General features: G+C 35.5%; 1 protein-coding gene across 1 annotated transcript in view; it reads left to right on the top strand.

The window, feature by feature from the left end:
* KaiR1D (Kainate-type ionotropic glutamate receptor subunit 1D) overlaps positions 1-23,418 on the top strand; it is a 260,767-nt gene that overhangs the window by 188,637 nt on the left and 48,712 nt on the right. The window contains exon 6 of the mRNA XM_069119110.1: positions 14,804-14,945. Coding sequence (XP_068975211.1) covers positions 14,804-14,945 — 142 coding nt within the window. The remainder of the gene's footprint in view (positions 1-14,803; positions 14,946-23,418) is intronic.

Below are 23,418 nucleotides of genomic sequence, written 5' to 3'. Positions count from 1 at the left end.
ACTGATCACGAATAAATCATGTTAAACTAAAAATTGCTGATATATCGATGGTATAGTATGTTGGTATAGTATAGTATGTACTGTCGATCAGCGGAATAAATCAATTTTCCCACGTCTGTTACAAAATCGACAAAGTAGAATCATGAACGAACAATTGGCAATAAAGTAGATGGTTGTGTCAATATATAATTTGTACATTAAGTAATATTAATATTTGTAAAAGTCTAGATTATGGTAAATGAAGCCACCGTTAATGATGAACAAACTATTATCAGGAAAGTCTCGTGCGATTCATGAAAAGGAAAACACAACGTACGAGATGTCTTTGTAACTAACAGGACGTTTCTCTCTTCTAACGCGATGGGTGATTAACTTGAAAACTAAAGGTTGCTTACTGTATCTGTATGTCTCTGTTGCACTGTTTCCATGGTTTCCAGTCGTTCTACGTTGGAACGTTGTCCACGTTGGGAACGGACACGCCGATGAAAGGTGAAACAAGGCGAAACCAGCAAAACGAGGTAACAGACAATTAATGCCGGTTGGATAAACGTGTACGTTCATCCCGTGGAAACAACGGGGACAGTGTTTCCTTGTTCGTCAGGAATTCGACGACTGATTCGCACGTCGTCTGTTCACCGGTTTATTTCACGCGTGATCTATCGATCCGATTAGTACCGTGCTATATTCGGAAGAATCGTTGTTCGTGACAAGTTTCGTTTATGCAATTGAAATGCAAGAGATTTTGCAATCATCTCGCGTATATTTCATTTAATTGGATTGTTGGAGAGAAAAATTGATTAATTTGTTTAGAAACGAATTTATTCATCATATTCTTGTTTTTGTGAGAAAGAATCCAACCTCATAATTGTTTAATTAATTTAAGCAATACTTTTTATGGGTGTATTGATAATTAGCAAATTCTGACAGTACAATAGGCAAATTTTCCTCATTAGCAGATTCTCGAATATATTTGAAAAACCATGAAATAAAATTCAAACAAAATCCTCCAACGTGAAAATAGAGTTTCACCAAAATCCTCACCTGCGGAAATATGAATTGTATCTGGGTTGGAATAATTAAGTGAATGAGCACGAAACGCGTCGCGACGAGGAAGTAATTTAACCGTCTTGTCGATTGGAAGCGTCCTTCTATCCACTGATTTATTTCCGCCAACAATTTTCGAACAGCGCCGCTTCCGGTCAACGAAAATCGATATCCAATCGTTTTGTGGGCATTTCCAACGACATTTTCAACTAACTAACGTTACTTAGCGATCTACAAACTCAGCGTCATTTAAATCAATTCATACGATACTTAAACTAAGGATCTGAATGATTTCTAATAAAAAAATATCTCGAGCAAAAATTTATTAGTATCAAATGAAGCACTTCTCGATGTAAAAAAAATTTCAAATGTATTACTTTTTATTATTTAAATAGCATCATATATTTTTCTTGTAATATTCTTACACGCTAAAAAGAAGACGAATCCAATGATATGTAATATGTATTATTTTAGATATCTGATATTACAATAATATGAATTCCTGAATTATAAGATCGTCACCGCCATATAACATTAACATTCCCAAAACAAACGAATCTCGTACATTATTACATAAAACACATTATTATTTCGAGTTCTTTTCTTTACTTGCATTGTTAAGAATATAAATTTACGTAAACATCACAGTCTTGTTATAACTTTCTAATGAATCATTTATGAGCCTATATTTATATGGTACCTTTTTCTCATTTTCACTCATAAAATACTATAACATTTAAAAGCAGCCACGACGTAATTCCTTATGTAAGGATAAGAAAAATAGATGAAATTAAATTTTTTCATTCTCGGCTTAGTTTTGAAGAAAATCAGGTTTGAAAAGTTATCAAATAGACTTGAACATGGCTAATTGCATGCTAGACAAGATCAAATAATCGACAGAAGATCATTCTACGTATAAAAATAAACCGAAAATGTAGAATACAATTTTTTCACAAGACGCTCTGTTTCCGAGGAAAATAAAGTTAAAAATTGATCATACGCATATACGAGGCCGATTCTTAACTTACCATAAACATCTTCAAATTCTATTTTCTTAGAAATGAAACTTTAAATGGAAAAATTGTATTCGACATTTTCGACTTATTATCAGAATAACCACACGTAGAATAACCTGCTGTTGTATATCTAATCCTGTCCAGTCCCGAATTAGCCATGTTCAAGTATACTTGATAAATTTTCGAACTCGAAAGAATTTTGTTATATATTTTTTTCTTATTTTTACACAAGGAACCGTGTCATGCCCGCATTTACATATTATTCGATCGGACACTGTATCTAATGTACGACGGTCATCTTTAGAGGATGTCAGAAAGCGGAAATTAAGTTTCCACCGACATGCACGTGAGAATCCGGCTGATATTAGAGACGTTCTTCTTTGGTCGCCTAACCAGTCGATAATCTCACGTCGTACGGCTCATTTAGCTGGTGCCGAGATTTGCATAAATTCAGTCGAGAGATAGAACAATATCTCGTTGCGTGGAGAAGCGAATATCTGCGGGAAGATTGAAAAAGGAAGAAAGATGAGAAGACCGTGTATCGTTAATGTTACGTGACGGTAATCCTTGGTAAACAAGTTAATTGAAAATAAACAACCAGCGTGTATTTTTGATGATAAACAAACTTCATCTCGCCGCTGATGCGAACTACCACTTTCAGCAGCATTGAAAAATGCTCAGGAAATGCATTAGCAATTCCAGGTTACATGGAAGAAAGGAGAAAGCTAAAAGCTTTTTTTCTCGAACGATTTAAGGAATAGAAATAACATGTCGCGCGTACATTAGCTGTTTGTAGTTTGGAGATTATTATGGGACGTGTCTTTTAAGCACGGAAGATATTATTGAAGCAAAGCTTCTCATTTATGATAATGTAATCCGATTTGTGCCTGGGTTATTGGAATTTCAGACACTTTCCACGGAGGTTCTAATTTATTCTGATGTTCATACTAATTCTATCTATTACAAAGGAACAAAAGTTCTCTTTCTCTCTTTCTGTCTTTTTCTCTCTCTCTCTCTCTCTCTCTCTCTCTCTCTCTCTGGGTTGTTCTTGCGGAATAACTAGGTATTTTTGGCCAGTTGTCTGATCTTCGTATACGTTTCGTAGAAATTCGGCTGTAATATGCGGATATGCAGCGAGAAGACATTAAACTGCATAATTTTAGAGAAATTTACGATCTGATAGTGCACATGAGCATTCAAAGTTTGACACTATTTTTCAACATTTGACTATGGCTTTTATTCAAAAGTCTAAAATGATATTTATTAAACGTAAGACGCCCTGTGACAAGTTAAGTACAAACACCTAAAGAAATGTTACATGTCTTTACGTAATTCATAAAAAATACAGCGTCGTAAATATTTTTCATTTGGACTTCTAATTACAGCAATTGGAAAAGTAGGAATACTTCTGTGATACACTGTATTCGTCCTTGACTACTACATTATCCGATTTGGAAATGAAATTTGATCAAATAATAGGAACATAAAATTTAATGGCAAGCGTATAAATGTGGGACAAAACAAAAACAAGTAGTACATGAAATTATAATAAATAAACAAAGAAAATTTCAAATGTAGAATTATTTAAACTAATCAACAACACTAATTTTCGCCGCATTAATCGGAAAGAATGGAGAAAAAAGGTAAATCGTAATACAAACAACTAATCTGAACTGCTCGAAGGAATAGTTAATCCACAAGATATTGAATGAGTCACGTTCTTTTGATATAAAGAGCAACTTCCTTGAAATGATTTCGCCGCATTCAGCCAAGTAGACGGTCCTCGAGAAGAACTCTGTGAATCGGTTTCTAAATCGATTCGATCAGACTTCGTCCGCCGGTTCGCCTTTTTTAAAGGAATCCTCCAACACTGTGGAAAAGTTTTCGCTAAATATCAAAGGACTTCCACTTCCTTCTTGCCGAAGGTCTTTGCCCTTGATATAATTAAGCTCGGTTACGTTACGCGCATCCTCCAAGTCCTCATAGTTAAGTCTGGGTCCTCGTGCCTGTCTCGAGAGGGCGTCGAAACGCTTCAACTAGCCACCAGATCGATGCCAAACCGCGAAACTGTTAGACATCCGATTATTCAAAATTAAACAACTCGAGTGGAAAGACTGACTCTGTGTCGCGTTTTATTTACCCGCTGCTCATTTCGTATACAATCCGAAGAGTTCTTCGACACTGAACGTTTCGACGCGACGTGTCAACGACTAAATATACTACATCAGGAAATAGTGTCGTCCTTACCTACTGAATTTCAGGTTACTCGAAGCATTCAATATTTTTCAAATTTTCAGCAGAATTCGAAGGAGTAAAGAAATTCTTTATATAATTTAAACAGCCAATTATACAATAAAACGTTTTATTTCTATCCTTTTTTCTGTAATATAAGATTTAAAAATCCATTTCTTGTACTTTGAAGTATCATAAACATAGAACGGCTTTCAAAATTCTATTTGTTATTTAATTAATCTAATTTTTCTGTTTGGTATAAAAATATTCTCTATTTATGTGAACACCGTCATATTTTATATCTTTGTTAGTTTGTCAAATTTTATCTTCAAATTAAATAATGTAGTGGTCGAGAATGTATACAGAATAATTTGACTTTGTAAGAAAATCAGATAGATTGTCTGGCCATAGAAGGAAGAAAATTTCCTTCAATGATACAGTGTAGAAATAAATCAAATAAATTTAATAATTTATGTATATACTTTTTATATATGACTTTTTACTTATTTAAAATAACCTACATGTGGAAACTACTATACACGTATCTCATTCACACATGACATATTATCATAGTTGCAAAAGTAAAGCTTTTACTCGAGGTCCAAATTCAATCGTTATCAGTTATCGTATTCCCCTCGTGACATTTTGCCCAAAACGTTTCATAAAAAAAAAAAAGAAATAAACTTGTTGATAGTTTCATTGTCAAGTTAATCGCTTGTCCCATCTGATGGCTTCTATTTAAAAAACTAACCGTTCAATATTTCAACACAGAAAAATATAAAATTGTTTTTTATTTATCAAAATTTGTTCTGCGTCGATGAAGAATATTGCAACTATTGAGTCATAATATTAGATTAATTCCATTTTTTATACAGCAATTGTTTATTCGACCATTCGCAGAGAGACGCGATCGCGAGAAAGCACGTCAACGGGAGTCGTAAATTCCCGTTACGATTAGATAATCGACGCCACGAAATGATCGATCTCCTTATTTTTTTTAGGATAATAGGGGGTGGTTCAATTGAGTTCACACTGATTTAACACGTATAAATTAATGTTTATTTCAACAACTTTGTAAAGAAGATAGTTACACTGATGCGTATGTATAAGTTAAGTAAGTGATTGATTTAAGGGTAGAAACCCGGTAAAGATATGTTGACTATTCTAACGATGAAGAATAAGTAAAGTGACGATGCTGTGTCGGAGCAAAGCTAGTGATAAGTGTGTTTAACGCAAGGGACCATGGGATTTGTTGATGACAATTTTGGTTAGGAAAGTGAGGACAGTAGACATTGCTTCTGATTGGATAAAAAAAGGTTGGTGGACTAAAAAGGGTCTTAGCCGCCCTCGATAGAAAGTTGCTAGTGGGAAGTATCATACGTGAAAAAAACTAACTTTCCCGTGTCTTCCTGTAGTAAACAATAAGCTTTAGAAACGATTCAGTAAAGAGATGTTTGTTCGGTCTGAAGGACCTTAGCAAGAAAATTCCTGAGATTTATGATAGGTCCTTAAAACTATTGAGGGTACGCAGTAAGGATGTGCAGACATCTGCTTGCCATCTTGCCCGCGGTGTGTAGCCTAGAGTAGGTAGCCATAGAAATATTTTTACTCTAGGTAGAGTGTCGTCAGACGTAACAGCAGTAGAATTTTTACTTATAATCCGTATAATAGTAGACTTATCGTACATAATGTATTTTACTTAATACTAATATATATACTATATATACTAATATTGTATCACAGAAAATTCTATTTTATGCGATTTGCCTGGATAAAGAAAAATAAATAAAATGTACTTTATCATAGCCCTTATCTTGTATATTACACATTCCAAAATTCTCGAGTAGTTCTACCTACCTCTGAGCAGTGTGCATTAGTGGACATTCGCTTAGAGCACGTGAATTTACGGTGGTATATGTACTTATGGCCGAGTTCCAGAGTCGTTGAGACCGCATTTAAAAAAGGATGGTAGCAGGAGAGAAAAAGTTTAAATGTGGCCGCGACGAATCGTATATCACGTTTGGTCGACAATCGAATGCGATTAAATGTTACCCCCACTCCGGCGTCTTCCATTACGTAAAATTGCGCTATCCATTTTCCTAGAGAAACGCCAGGTTTTCTTAAAGTTTTTCTTTCTATCAACGAATATCGATTGTAAAAGCTGGTGGAAAGGTAGGGCTGACGCAGAAAGATTCACCTCAAAGACGCGTTTCCTCGACAAGAAAAGAAGTGGAGGAAGTCCGTCCTACGATTCTCTCGAACGATTGTTTTTGAATCCTTGTCCACGTTTGTCTTTTTCCAAGAAAGCGAAAGAATATTATATTACAATAAACTACTATACACGTAATGTATTTACACTTACAATTATTTCTTGTTATTTCTCTTCCACAAAAGATTCTTATTTCTGGATTACTATCAGAATAAGATATTCCTTCAGTTCATGAAAAAAATAGGTAGAAACTTTTTGGGTGGATTTGGTTGCCAAGAATGCTGCTGATATTGCCGAACTTGCAAACCGAGAAAGGCGAGTCAGCTCATCGCTCTGGTTACCAATCCTTGGATATAATAGTCTTTCTTCTTTAAAGATTCCTTATCTTGTTACACCTCGTTTTATTTGTCATAAAACGAATCTGGCAGGAACTAACACTGCTCTAATGGAAACTGATTTATTTTTCGAAACCTCCATCTCCTTCATATCAAAGATGATATGGTTAATAGATTAAGAAATTAATTAAATTACGAGACCGCAATTACCAACCAATTTTTTATAACATCGATTCCACAATGTATTGCGATGAATTTTCATTATTTAAAATACGGACAAATTTGACAAGTGTTGTTTTTGTTACGAGCCGCTCAATTTCTAGGACAACGGCGCATGAAATTTAACTTCCTCTCCCATAACGATGGAAGTTTAGCAGAACTGTAAAATGAATTTGGAATTGTCGGGCGAGTTGCGTGGCCTAATTTCGCCACGGTTCAGACCAGTGTCCATTAGACCGTTTGATACGGACTATATTAACCCACCGTCGTTTCGTGTGTCGACGCGCGGTCGGTTTTGAAATGCGGCTTGTGAATAATTCACCGCGTGTAAATAATGTTAGGACAATTAAAGTTGCGAGCCGCGGGCGTGATGGTATGGCAAATTGTAAGCAAAGCGATTGTTATTGAGACGCATAGAATCTCGAGAGCAAACCACTCGATGCTTAGATTTACAACGCGAGACATTGCTATTAAGAGCTTGAAAGGATTGCAATGAATTCACGTCAGTTGTACATAGAATGGCTCCTGAAACGAGTTCCAATGAGTTGATGTATGTTCGGAGTATGCTGATGCAAATTTTGTGCAAATTTTGTACGTTGAAAGAAGTTCAGCGTCAGAATTAGTCGATGCGAGTTGTAACTCGTACTGTAGTAGATTAATTTGAATTCGCGCGAGATGTAACGCGTTTAAAGCTACTGGAAGTTGATTTACATACGTTTAATCAATTTTTAAAAGTAGTAAGCTTCCAGTTTTGTAGACGATAAAATATTGGGTTTACAAGAAACTTCGATTGTAATTAGAAGCTATAATTCATTATAAATGACGTTTATTATTACATAGATTACTTTACGATATAATCTTGTACTCGTCTTTCTAGCAGTTTTTTAAAAATATTCTTATTTGTCATTCTTATTTTTTATTATTTTCTTTATTACAGATAATTGAAGACTGTTCATCTAACACATATAGTACATACAAATATTTTTTACTATCAGATTATCATAAATACACACATATATAAAATACCACGAAAGGAATACTCATAAGTAGTATCAGAGTTTTAATTGTAAGTATACAGAATTACTACAAGCATAAAGAATTAAATCTTCTCGCTCAAATGTTTGAAACCATCATCCATATATGTTATAATATAGCATCCTTACCGTAAATTTAAAGCAGCTGTAACCAAGTTATTCTCTCGTTGAAATATGGTATCTACTGTACTCGTAAAGTACACCTACAGTCGTAAATGCTTTTTGTTCGCAAACGTGTATCTTTGCACTGCTCCTAGTAGTGTTTCCTTGTCACTGCTCGAAGAGCAAAATTTTAATTAATAAAATTGTAAAACTGTATTGCTGAAACCTAAACAACAATTTAAATTACACTGATAAAGATAGTAAAGAAGCAATTGTCTCATGGAAAATATTTTATTAAACATCGTATTAGAATTTTTTTATGACTCCCGCTTATACGCTCCACTGTCTGTAGACGCTTTGCACTTGTTTTACACAATTTTTAAATCTTTATTTGTAATGTGATTTCGCCGCCAAGAGGACGACGAACTTCATCCTTCTTTCCCCAGTCAATAGAAACTCTTACGCACTGTGTGAAAGGAAATCATACTCAACTTACGTCACTACATTCCCCTGTCTAATCATCAATCTTAACTCATAACCATAACTTCATTAGTCACACCATAACGGGCGCGTTGATTACCGTTGTAACCATTATTCCTTCATCTATCTCTTATCTGATCCTTTCTACGACTGACTGGAGGGTTCATTGAGCGAGAGATGCAGGCGTCGAACTTTCTTTCTTTCCTTTAAGATTAAAAAATTCCGTAAGACTGGGCTTGTCACCAACGATTTCTTAGCGGTATCTTTCGGTCGCAGCCTATCCTCCCGAGAGAACGACTATCTCGAAAGATATCTGGAAAGCCATCTACAACGCTGACGAGCCGAGCGAAGTAGTAAGAGAACGAACGAAAAAAAGGAAGAAGAGAAGAGAAGTAGAAAGCGACAGAACGATGAAAGCAGAAGAGAAAGAAATATAAGAGACGTTGGTCGGCTTACGCTCGGTACCAGAACTGCTCGAACCTTTCCAGAATAAAGCCTCGATGATAGCATTAAGTTAAAGGGAAGAAACGACAGAGGCGAGGAGATCCGGATCGTATGAGAACTGACGACAGGAGGAACGACGATGAGGATAGAAAAAGGCGAAACCAGTGCGCGAACAGGTGCGCTAGGAAACCTGGTTCGTTCCTCTGTAAACTCATATCGATTCCTTATCATTCTCAATGCAAACTTTATACCTTCTTGTTCCTGGGTATTGCGCGGAATAAGCTCGGCTGTCGACGCTCTCGATCTTGGATTACCTACCCTGCGTCTTCGATGACTACGTAAAAGTTCTCAGCAGTGTGGAAACGATCGATCGGCTTCGAGGATCGCGAGACTGGCTCCTGGCTGCTTTACGACGCGTTGTAAAGCGAAACGAACCGTTGTGTACTGTTTAGCCGAGCTTCGGATATTTGGCACCGTCAACGAGGTAATCCCGTCGCGCGTAAAAATCGTCTAAGCGCATTTTCTTGGCGCCACGGTGACTCTACGAGGATATCCACTGCCCAGGATGCGCGAAACTGTTTTTGAAATAAAAGCACAAAGCACATAGTCGAAACGCGCGCACTTATGGGCAATATTTAAACGGACACCGTGTCATAAAGTGGACATGCATTTTTAAAGTTACACTGCTACATCGTGGTGCTTCAACTAACCAAATTGACTCGCTGCTTTACGATGCACGATTCAAGAAGAATTGCTTCAGCCATGCTTTACAGCGTCTAGTTGCTCCTCCAGGACGGTGAAATAAGATAAGATTTACGCGATAGTGGACAATGGTAAACGATGATCCAGCCACAAGGAATATTCGTAATTGTTGAATGATTGCTCGTAAGTTGGTCCCTGGAGTTGTGAAAATTTCCCATTGTCGCCCTAGAATATGATTATAGGTATGATTAAATATGATTAAAGATATTAATCTTGTCTCTACGCATTGTTTTTTATATTATATAGCACCATCACTAGAGTGTCTCACGTGTCTTCTATTGATAAGATTATTATTACTTACAGTATCTACTATATGTTAAAAAATAATTTGGTTATAAAACCTAGGTATTACATAAATAATTATAATAATAACAATTATTACTAATATACATTATTAATAATTATATTGGATAAAGTGGCTTAAGAAAATGTTGGGGAATGGAAAGTATTTTTTAGCTTGAAAATAAAGTATCAATTATTTGTAGTTACTGTGAAGAGTTTTAAAGGTGGACTTATTTATAATTTGATTAATCTTCTGATAGGGTGTCAGGGTTTAGAGATAGAATCTTGACGTGTAAAGGGTTGAAAATGTTACTCGGGGTTTCCTTCTGTTTGGGGTTGGTTATAGTGAATCGTAAAGGGTTTATCAAGTCAGAAAAGGAATTTGGGGTGCGTCCGTTGGGAGGATTTAACAGATTCAAAACCGTGATTTGATGAATAATTGAAATGTCATAAAGAAGGGTTGGAGAAGTATGAGTTTAGAACGTAAAATATATGAGAAGTTTGGTATTAATATAAATCGTGGTCAAACTCATTAAAAGCTGTTGATTTACGATATCAAGAAATAATTCATAACATAGGAATTATCTGGCAGCATATTAAACTTGAATTTTTGGAAATCCACTTTAGAATCGCACAGGTTTATGGAATTACAGGAATATTTATTTTGGATTCATGATAAAATAGGGTACGCAGATACATCGAGCGAATTATTTATTCATATAATAATTATTCAACTTGGTGGAATATTAATCAGAACCGTGCATGCGTATTCAATACCGTGCTTCTATTGATACAAGTATTCATGTTGGGATTTTAATGTAAAATAAACAATTCCCACATGTAGTTGTGCCAAATTTGTAGTCAAACGTTATACAAAATACATTATGTATCTCGCATCATGCTACAGCTACGTTTCAATTCTCTTTAGTAATGTTATTACAGTATCTGCTTGAAAATTCCTCTTTCCCTTAACTCTTTTATGTTTTTTGAAGCCTTCAGGTATCTCAGGACAATTGAATTCACGTGAATAATAGTAAAGAATTTTAACAAAGCTTTTGAAACTTTTGTGTCTGCTCCGAGGACTAGGATTAATATATAAACCAGTATTGTATCTGCGACGCAAAAAATATTCTAAAGAATACATTTGTATGGAACATGTTTTACGTAATATTTATCCTGGAATAATGCTTGAATAGAAAATCTTCCATGAAAATGTTAATCGACAAGTATTATTTATTCATAACTTTGTGGAATCATTTGCAAAATATATAACTTTTTGTAAACTGGCTATCATCTAACAATGATAGCATTGTTCTGAATATAATAAATAAAGTTCCTAACTTAACAATCAAATTACATTAATAAGCAATTCGCTTGAATTGCTACGACGAATCTTAAAACGTGAATATTTTGAAACATATAAATATAAAGCAAATAACTCATTAACGTGTCCATGTTAGAACTACTATGTAAAAGAAAAATAGATTACGACATACATTTACTAAAACATTCCTTACCTATTTCAATAAAGACTTATACATACAAAAACCAGATAATATATCACGTAGAGTCATTTGCATTGCTAAATCTACAATCTGCTAATACACGAACAGTAAATAACTTCCAACAAGTTTCCTCGCCCATATATCCAGTAAAAATAATTAAGAACGATGTAATACAAATTCAGGCTGCTTTTAAATCAGCCAGCATAATGTCGCCAGCTTTTACCGCAGTTCCTCGAGTCTTACGAGATTACGCGAGGGACGAACACCAATGAACAAAGAAGCCTCTCCAGTCTGATTTATCATTCCTATTCAAACTTCTTAATGGCCGTATTAATAGGTCGTGAATCGCACAATGGAGCAGTTTGGCCGGTAAAACTGGAGGGTCGTTACATTTCAACTCGTTAGATCTTGCTTACTTACCACTCTACATTGCCTCGCGATACACCCTCATAAATTCAACCAATCATGAAGTATTCTTCATCGTACGGTTTCCACATCATAAATGCCACGCTTTTATACTTACCTCCGCCCAACTTTTGCCGTTTACTCCGTTCGGTTTCTAATACAATGTTTCTGCACATTGTTTCTAGTTTTCGTCGTTATATGGAAGACTCGACGAAAGCTAGCTGGCTCGAACGTTTTATTCATTATAATCATTATATACGCGTACAATAAAATATTGTGGTGAGATTAAATTAGTTTTCGAACACACATAAGTGATACTCTTGTTAAACCGTAAAATTAGTTTGTTACTTGACAAGTTTCTTATCTTTAAATTCCTTAATTTTATAAATATAGGGCAAATTGAAAAGTGTTTTATAAAGATAGAAATACTTGCGATGTTAATACAACCGGTGTAGTGGTATCTAAACAACAAGTGTACATATAATAAATATTTTGATATTTATACTTTGTATATAATGATGATTCCACGAAAAGATAGTAAGTGGTCTAATTCATAATGTATATTCTTTGGTAACATTCGCATAGTGTTATTACAAACTGACCAACGTGTCCAGATAACTCACGAAACCTACAGTACGCGATTCTAAGAAGGTGACGATTTTCCTTTTTCAAGTCAAAGGGTACTTTTATACTTGGCTACCTCCAACTCTTTCTTTTTCCTTCGTTTTGCCTGTAACGAGATGTTTCTGCACACTGTCTTCAGTTTTCATTGTTGTACAGAAGATTTGACGAAAGCTACCTGGCTCGATTGTCGGCCATCGTAAGAATAGCTGCGTTGGAGTACCGGAACGACGCACACGAAAGAGACTTTCCTCTGAATTATGTAAAGGCCCATGAAAAATTCGCGCAATGAGCAGCAGTCCAAGTTGCGCCGGGCGCATAAGGAGATTCGCATTATCGTGCATGTTGAATGAATGGAGGCGAGCGGAAGGCCGGGAAGAGGATGCTCGTGTTATGAAATTTTGATCAAAAGTACATGGAACGTAGCTCCGGAATCGGAAGTTATTTCGTCCTCGTGGGAACGGGTGGACCGCCAACAGAATGCGTGCGAACTGCATTGTTGGAATGGTTATTTTCACGATTCGCAATCAAGTATCCAATCCGATGTTCTTCTTTGTCCTTCATTTTATACTTTCTTCCTCCCTCGTCTTCTCATTTTTTATCCGATAAATAATTTACAAAGTTTTGTGAAGTACAAGATGTCCGGTTCGGGAGTACACGCGCTGTTGCTTCTTGAAAATTATTTATTATAATCTGCTGAGAATGCGAAACATGGTTTGTTTGAAAGTTTGTTTATTTCGTGATGAAAAATTAATGAAATATCTCTGAAGTTTCTCTTCCAGTGTTATTCATTATGTTAGTTCAGTGTTATTAATATAATTTGACTAGATGGAACTATATATTTTTGTTACTATCATTTCGTTACATGTATCAAGATAATAAATTCAACCATGTGTATTAACAATATAAATTACTGTTCCATATGATAATAGCTGTTAAAGCTAGCTCCAATAATTCGCACAGAATGCACCATTTAACATACATATAGTTGCAAAACAATTAATTGATCAATAGCATGTAATTTCTCCGATAATATTACCTTTTTTTATATATATTTTATATCTTGGCGATGAAAATATGACTTATGAAAAGCTCCAAATATAAAATCAAATATTCGAACGAAATCTGACGACAGAACTTTCCAGTCAACTTAATGGTACTGAAATTCTAATGACAGGAAATCTAATTGTAAGTGAATCTGTATGAAGAGTAGCAATATGAAATTAACATTAATTATTACAAAATTGAATTTTATGATTTTTTCATGCGAAAGACATAATTTTTCATTCATAATTATTAATTTTTTGATTCTCACAATACATATTCGCTATTTTATTTGTCTCGATTGGTCATAGAAAATATGATGTTCTTTAAAACTTTCTTGAGGATCAAGGATTAGGCAAAAAAGAAAGAACCTTTATGGTGATTTATGCAAAGATGAAACGTTTCTCTCCCTGTAATGTACAAGATTTATTTTACAGGGACGAGAACGCAACAGAATATTCTATCAACTACAGTCGCTTCCGCAGAATTACCGTACTAGCATCGCTTTCTCGGAAACATCATGTTCGAAAATTACATGAAACGACCGTAATATTTCCAAGTTCGTAAAAAAGGAGATGGCGTGAAAGCACCAGGGACTGCTTTCGCGAAGATCCCGTGCGACGCTTAAAACCGAGGAAGTCGCGTACCTAAAAATTTCATTATAAGTCGCGATATACCTAAAGGATTTCAGTAACTTTAATCCGTGCTATACACTGTGCCAATTTTTCGCATACGAATTATGTGAATATACGAAACACGTTTAGCTTTATTGAAAGTTCAAAATATGAACATCTTCTTGCGATACAATCAAAACTCAACACATGTTGCAACGAAAAGATCCGATATGGGAAAATGATGTTGAATATTAACAAGTACGAAGAATATATCCAGTAACACACTAATATTATTTTCAGAATTATTGGTATACGTTACATCCCACCATACAATCTTAGTATTAATAGCAAAATTAGCGAAAAAATATCCGCCCATGAAGCGCGGGAGACGTGTTATGGTTCCGCTTTCGCCACATTCACACATATACTAACCTACATTTTACCTTCTGTTTCAGGCCGTTGCTAAAACAGATAAAAAACTCGGCCGAGTCGCACATTGTACTGGATTGCTCTACCGAGAGGATTTACGACGTGTTGAAGCAGGCTCAGCAAATAGGAATGATGAGCGACTATCACAGTTACCTCATCACCTCTCTGGTGAGTCTTTTAATTAAATGAGAATGCAATTAATGCTGGACACGATTCCAGTTACGTTCAACTTTCCCACCCTCTCCACACCGAAATCAGCCACTCCTTTCCACGACAGAACCTATCTCTGAAATTGGAACTGTCATGTCAGACACGCGAGTTATGCGTATAAACTAATTTTCACGGGTTTGCCTCGTTTATCGTCTCTCAAATTTTCTCTGTGCTTTTCGATGGGTTCGGAGGTGTGCGCTCGTGATCAGAATCGATAAGCGTCCGGGCCAAAAGGGTAGGAAATTATCGATAAGTGAGCGAGAAGGAATCGATAACAGGGTGTACCAAGGCTGCACCAAGGCTGCAGAAGCGTAGATTGTCTTCCATCGATGTTTGAATCAACGAGGGAACGTTCTAGATTACACTGTCCCTGGTATAATGGAACTTTCAACGACATGCGCATTCGACGACGCCGAGTGACGCACAGTGGTTTTAAAATCGTAAAATCACGAATAAAATTTATAGCATTACTATTCAATCCTTATGAGTGGACTGCGAATGTTTGCATAATTTATGCATTGTATTATTGGGTATCGTTATTATAATACTCTATGCTTCTTCGTTTCTTATATTTTATGGATATAAATGCTTTTTATATTACACAGAATAATCAATTGAGCCAATACATCGAATCGGGCATATTGGTCGTTGAAAGTGTCGTCGCGAAGCGCTATTGCAACGCGCGATAAAGTTGTTCTTTTCATCAAGTTTGTTCTTTTCATAAACGAAGAAAATAAAAAAGCGTGGGTATTATGAAACGAAGGAACTGCCACTGCTCGCTTTTATCGAGCATGTTTTATCCGTGAATCTGCTTTTTTTTCTCCTTTTTTTAGTCTATAACGATTCGCGTCAAGTTACAATGTACTAGAATCTTTTATGTTTAAGAAAGACGAACGGTATCTTGTTTTTTTGCTTGTAGAATGGACACAGAGAAAATGGAATTTTTTTTTATTTTTTTACACGATCGAATCTGTAAGAAGAGCAAGAAGTCGTCTATAGGATGGATACTTAGCACGTAACATTTTCATAGAAATAATTACCATTACCGTAACGCTACTGATGTCTCGTTTCCTGTCGGTGGTAATCCTCAAAAGATCTTGCTCTCTCTCTTTAATTTTGCTGAAAACCAATTATCAGGGGGATCGTTAGAGTAATCACAGACTTCAGCCTTCTACTTAACGGTACTTCCTTTCATTTCTTCACTCATTGACTGACTGTTAACTGACAAAAAGTCTCGATGCCTCTGCCTTTTCCTTTTCTCCCTATATGGATCTCACAAACAACACGAATAAAATTAATGACGTTGAATTTATAAACTCAATTTTCTCCGAAATAAAGCTTCGAATGTACTCTATTTATAGTTCTCGATTTTCTTTTTATTTTGTGGCATAGAATCATCCTGACTTTTATTGTACCATGAATTTACCACCACAATGTATAAATTCAAGATTTTAAGGTATACCAAAGGATACTTTGCTCGTATACGTGTGACTGTGTGTTTACACGGAACACAGGTCCCTCGTTCGATTTTCTCGATCACGTTCCTGCATTAATGCACGTAAGAGACCGATCCTCTTTGTAGTTGTTCGCGCAAAGAGAATATCCCGAAGGTTCGAGTAGTCTGCACAGATTTCTGTGATTCGGATTGTACGGGACGGAAGGGAAAGGACGAAATCGCCGTACGTGTTGTCCCAGAATAGCTGGAGGCGCGATTTGTGCAATATCACCGATCGTCTCTCAATATTCTTTCTTTCTCAACTTTTCTCTCAATGGCATGTAACAGAGGACCAGGGGTAGGGGAATAAAATTCTCCGGAGATGGATGCATAGAATCGACATATCGTGTCGCGAGATCCCTATTTTTCCCTAGTTTGCGCCAAGAAAGTACTGTGCATCGCAAGAAATTTCGTCTTTTCTTACTGATGAAAGTTTCAGATGAGAAACATCCTGTTCTTTGTTTGATTCTTTCTAATATACAATAACGCGAAACTAGGTTTATAAAAGTATTATGGAGCCTGCGTATTCATAAAAGTTTGTTACGGTAGTGTCCAAATAATTTTTCGTGGATATTTTAAAGTCTTTTTTCGTGGAGAGAATAGTATTGTTTTTATTTACCTTTAAATATTTCTTAAATATTTCTATTTAACGTGGAGAACAGTGTCAAGGGAAGCTTAAATTTTCAAACATTTTCGCATCTTTTGGATGATTTATCTCGTAAGACAGAACAGAATAGAATAGAATAATCGAGGCGCAGTCAAAGTGCAAGTGAACTCACGACGCGTAACAATATTTTTCATACGAAACAACGTGTATAACTCAATCAAGTCGTACATCTGCTTTCTGGTTTCTCTAATAAGATAGCGCATTAAGAGCGGCATGACAAATTGAAGATTGCACATGGACGTCCGACAGATCTCTTCGACAAAGGTGAAAAAAATACTAGTCGAGATTGCTGAATTACTTTATCTTCTGTAATTACCGATGAAAAATGTTCAGCATAGTCTTTAGACCGAGGTAGAACTGTGCAAAAGTGTGTTCAACAAGTTATCGCAACACATAACGAAAGTCATCAATTCTTCCGATACGATATCATCATACGTAATCTTACGCCACATATACCAACCCAAGACATACTTAATAGTTTCTCTTCTCTTATTCCTGTAATGCTGACATCATTCATTGCGCGTTATCATCGCGAATAAACGATTTATCCTGCTTACTTGATTGTATCCTATCATTCCTTAATCATCAAGTATCGAGTTGACTGATATTGAACCGCATTGAATCACTAGAAAATTATTCGATCGCGTAATCATTTCAAAGTAACATTTAGCTAAATAAAGTAATGTATTATTTAAACATTTATTTCTCAAATATTTTCTTTACATAATTCTATTCAAGAATAAATAAGGATATGCGTTGTTTGGATAATAACATTCACGTATATTTGAGAAATAAATGTTTAAATAATACATTATTTCATTTAGCTAAATGTTATTTTGAAATGATTACTCATTAAGTTTATTTGAACGAGCAAATGATCTCCCTACAAATTATCTCATTAGTTAAAAATGAAATGAAATTATTTCGTTGTTTACGTATGAAATTAAGTAATCTTTATTTGGCTTATATTTTGTAGTAGGATAAATCTTTATGAAAATAATATTTCAAACAGTTTCTGATTTCATTAAATCAATATCATTAATTGCATCAGAAATACGAATTTTCTCATTACATCTCAGAGATACATGTTCAAATACATATTATTGAAATTAAAATAATTTCGAGAGCAAATCTCACGATTATTCGAAATTGTCTATTATTACTATAAATTGTTCACCTAATTCATTCTAAATCTTTTCAATAAATTTTAATTCATCATTTTCATCTCACAGATACTTTTTTACAAAATCCTGTTGTACTTTCTTCAGATAAATGGCCATTAATCATCTACAACGATTATCACATTTTATACGATATTATAGCATATCCAGATATTTACGAACGAGGGTGTGCTTCCTTTCGCTCCTTTTCATCCATGACATACGTACAGGAACGAAGGCAAGATAGTCTCAGTTAGTTTCAGCAACTATTTCCTTTCCCGCCGCGTCCTAGGAATATTTAGTCGAGCGCGAAATAACAGGTTGCACAGCGAAAAACATCGGCGCAGATTGTTCGCCGGGCCTTATAATTATAAATTACTCGTAATACAGGGGCAATTTGTAGCTCTCCTCGTCCACGGTTCGCCTTGCAATTATTCGGTAGATGCGTCTAGAAAATGATTCACGGCGCGATCAGAAATGAGGGATAAAAGAGTGCGGTGTTCTGTGTATGCTGCATCCAGAAATTATTCCATGGATATCTGTTCGGAGTTCGCCGCGGTCGTTCTCTCGAATTGCTCGTTGTAATTGGAAAATTCGTTAGCTCGAGGCCGTATTCTTCTTCGTAGCGTGCATTTATCAGGTCAGCTCATAAATAACGTTGTTTCTTGCGTTACGGTAAAATGAAGACGGATATCTTGTTTATGCGGCGTGCATATAAAATGCTTTTCGATGCATCTTGGAAGGCCACGATCTGTTTCGAGTGGATGCTGCTTGGGAAAAAAAGAATTGCAGAAATGAGACCGTTGTGAATAGGATTCGAGGATTAATACGGTCTGTTAGGTGATGAACAACGTGCTTCAGATTTTCCTGAGGCAGACAGGACTGTAAGGGTTACACAGTGGTCGATACTATCATTATGATTGTTAATTGGTGTAGCTTTGAGATACATATACCTCTGTTTAGAAATAATAGAACACTCGTTAAAATAAATCTTTGAGAGAAAGAAAGAAATCATTTGAGATTTATTAAACTCCTTAGGATTAGTATTTCAATTGAAATCGTGGGGTAGATAAAGCTTATGTGTACAATAAATATATATGATTAATTATGTTATAAATAACAGAAACAAGTTGGTTTCCTTCAAACACTGATGAATTTGTACGCTCACGTAACATTAGTAGATTGTCTACTGTATCTATTATCCTTTGATTTTATACATTCCTTGACTGATTGCGAGAGTCACGTTGAACTTTCAGCAGACTGCCCTGAATTTACTATGTAATTCACTTAAAATTTTCTCAATGAAATTTAAATTAAAGCATCGTGGACGTCAAATATAATCCTTAATTGATTATTTTCCCACAACAGTTGCAAATAACTTTTACAAATTTCTGTTGCGTATTCGGAATTGTTATTTTGCCTAAATACATGCTTCTACCCGAATAATCGCCTTTGTAATAAATTGAGTCAATTATTACGTTTTATATGGGACCAGCAGGTGTCCCAACACTTATGGACGATGTATATTCATAGTAATGTGTTCGAACATATTTATTATTATACATTAATATATATAATATAATATTACATATAAATATATGGTCATATATTTGGCAAGAAACACTTTGCACAGATTCAGCAAATCTTATAGAAATTGAAAAGTTCAAAGCGTATCTTATCATACTTTGAAAAATTGTGCATTTAAAGTTAAAGAGTATTATCACAAATTTTTCCTTTTTAAAAAAATTTATTAATGCTTAACAGAGACGACAAATTTATTTATTTTTGAGCTTTTATAGTCTTTTTCTATTCTATTTGTTTCCCAATTTTAGTGTTATCTTATTTTTCGCTGTAATATCTAATAAAAAATGTACTAATATTAATAAAAGCTGTATTATAAATAAAAAATAATTATACTGCTTAACTGATACACCACACGCAGCTTGAGAAATTATTTATAATTTGTCTTGACGTTTTAAACGCGTTCGAAAATATCGCGTTCGCTTACCTTTATCCAATTCCCGTGAAAAACGTTCAGCCAAGCCAGAAGAGATTTCCTGCGCTTTCGCCGTAGTTGACGATGAGAAGAGAAAGAGAGAGAAAGTGAGATAGAGAGAGAGAGAGAGAGAGAGAGAGAGAGAACCGTTCCAAAGTAATTAGCAATTTATCGTTGTCCACGGTTAGTCGAGCTTCTTCGAAGCATCGCTGACCCGGTTGAGTAATCGCGATGTATGTATATAAGTCGAGTCGCCTTATTATGTTCTTGAGATCTAAAAGTTATGTTTACTCAGGCTTGCCGTCGATTTTATGGTTTTAATTGCAATTAAAATCACGCGAATATCTTAGTCGTATAATTTCTCTTGTTGCGTTACTTTTAATTTTAAGAAGCAGTAATTACAGATGATATTAACTCTAGACGCAAGCATAGCTGATTTTTTTGTACCTGAAGAAATTCTTCTATTCTTTTTTTTTTATTTTTATCCAAGTGTTTAGAGATTTTTAACTATCTAATGTAGTAATTAAAATCTATTAAAAGTTGAAACCAGACCTGTGATTGATTTAACTTTAAGATTGACACCTTAAAAGTCTATAAACATTACATAGGAATTGTATAAAGAACTTGTAATAATCTAGCTTGTCAGTTATTTAAATCCATCAAAACGCGCAAGGCAGGAACTTGTTAAACATTGAATGCCTCCTCGAACTTCCTGTAGATTATTGATAAATTGTTAGAGCGCTGTCAAAACTCATTGAATATTAATGCATACTAAACTATGTAATAACTAAATTATAGTAGACCACTGTTGACACGTTGAAATTGTTTAATGAATAAAATAAAGTTAATAGCACAAAATATGTTAAATGTAACACTGAAATATTAGAGATATTAGAACAAATATATGACTGTAATATAATAAATTTTTAATTTTAATTGGACCTTTGCTATTTGATATATGAACCTTAAGTTAAATATGTACATCTAAACTCGTAATCTTATATTCTGCATATCAAAACGCAGACATTTCGTGATATTTCATATTCAAACGGACATAAACACTGTATTACACGTCATTGCACAGAATCAGAAAATTATGCGAACGTCAACTGAATATTGCATCTACTATTATACCTGTTAGCTATATCTATTTATTACAACTACGTGCCCTATCGTGAAGGTTCAACAATACATAAATATTTCTGTCCAACGGAGGATTCTTCGCATCAAATTACCATTTTCAGTCTCGAATAAGCAGTAATAGCCATCGTTCCCCAATTTATACTTTAAACGATCCCGGGAATAATTAGCAATTCGCAATTTGCTCCGCGCGCGAACAGACACAGCAGAGCGAACGCTGCCCGCCAGTCAGCAATAAGTGATAAAAAGTAAATAGCCTGTGTAACCTCGGTACAATTTATCTCGGCCGTGTCTAGCAGATTTCAATTTAGATCCATTAAAATGTAAATTAGAGACGGTATTTGTTCAGACGCTCGAGGTCGACGCTGGGCATTGTTCCCGCCCCCTGGTTTCCGTGTTCGACGCTACGCCCGCGGGTGGTTAGTGTTCGCCACCGAACAGGGATGAAGATTTGTCGCGGTGTTGAGCAACAACCCTTCCGGCCATTGATTTTTAATCGTTCTGCAATGTTACTCGTTAGCCAGCCGCGACGTAATTGTATATTTATCGCGAGGATTTGAGCGAAACAAGTCGATCTTATACGACCGATAACACGCGAAGCCACGATCAAACAGCAACATGTGTAGTTTAACACGTCTAACGTGTGCGTTGTGATTTAAGAGTATAATATGCAGTTTATGAAGCTTGTTGTTCTCCATGGTACTCGATTTTCAATATTAATCAAAAGTTTAAGTGCGATATTTTTCAGCAAAATTTTAGTATGTCAGTTGGTTGGACGGAATGTTTTCTGTGACATTCTGCAGAGCCACGGGACGGACGGAAAAATGGTGTTGCGTTGTTCCCTTGTCAGCTGCACGTGTTAACCATTGTACTGGTAATCGATAAACGACTCAGAAGGGAAATAATTGCTCTGTGATCGAGTGGCCAATCTCTATGGATAGGACGCCATAGTTAATACATGATTTTATGGAGCGTCGGTGTTCTTGGAAATTGAATAATAATATCACAGCAATCCTAAAAAGTAAATATACATGTATGTAATTCATATACGACACTATATTCCCGTAATCTAGGAAATAATCTCGGATCACGTTCGAGAAACAAGCCAAGCGAGAAAGAGCCTGGTATTACAGAACATTTAATCAAACTTTCATCGTTGATAAACCTATCGAATAATTTTCTCCCTCGATTTTTCCTGCGGGCCGAACAGTATTAAAACTCGATCCCCTTTATAAACAATGAAATTATCAATCGTTTGTTCACGAGCGAACACTTTCTCGGCGCTGATCTCTCGTTTCGGTCCAGTGTCAAGTAAATATCGCTCGATACTCATTACGTTGGCAATATCGTGCAACGTCATCATTCACTGGGATGAAAATCGAACGATAATTAGCGGTTCGTATGAACGCGTTAAACGGTTTGATTCGAGCCAGCTAATATCAAAGAGACAAGGAGTTAATTGCCACGAGAATGAGCAAGCGATGTTTTTTTAAAAGGAATGACTGCAGATCGGTCTTTTAACGAGCTAGGTGTGCGGTAATTTAAAACTTTTGAAAAAAGTCGCCGGATGGAAGTATGAGGACGATATTGCAAGCGGACCACACAGAAGAGCGGACAGCGTGGAAATTAATTATGACGAATACCGCGTGATTGTAGGAGTATTTCAACGTTCTCTGAATAGAATGTTGTGTATACGGCGACAGGAATAGTCTGGAAGTTAGGTATTTATTTTCATTTGTATCATGTAACTGGCCCTCCAACTAGATCCTGCTAATCTCCTTAAGAAACTATTGGACTGATTCATTAACGCAGTTCGCGCTTAAAGACAAACAAAATTAATGATATTTTAATCGTTGAGAAATTTGATTGACGAAGCACAGCCGATGAACCGTAGTGATGCTATTAAATTTCGTCGAATCGAAACAAATAGATTGGACACGAGTCGTGCGTCGTGTTGATATTGTCGATTGACG

The sequence above is a fragment of the Bombus flavifrons genome, chromosome 8 (assembly GCF_040668555.2).
Source record: "Bombus flavifrons isolate JBK064 chromosome 8, iyBomFlav1_principal, whole genome shotgun sequence".
In the NCBI taxonomy this organism is placed as follows: Eukaryota; Metazoa; Arthropoda; class Insecta; order Hymenoptera; family Apidae; genus Bombus; species Bombus flavifrons.
The sequence above is the reverse complement of the archived record's forward strand: the minus strand, read 5'-3'. Positions and strand labels throughout refer to the sequence as shown.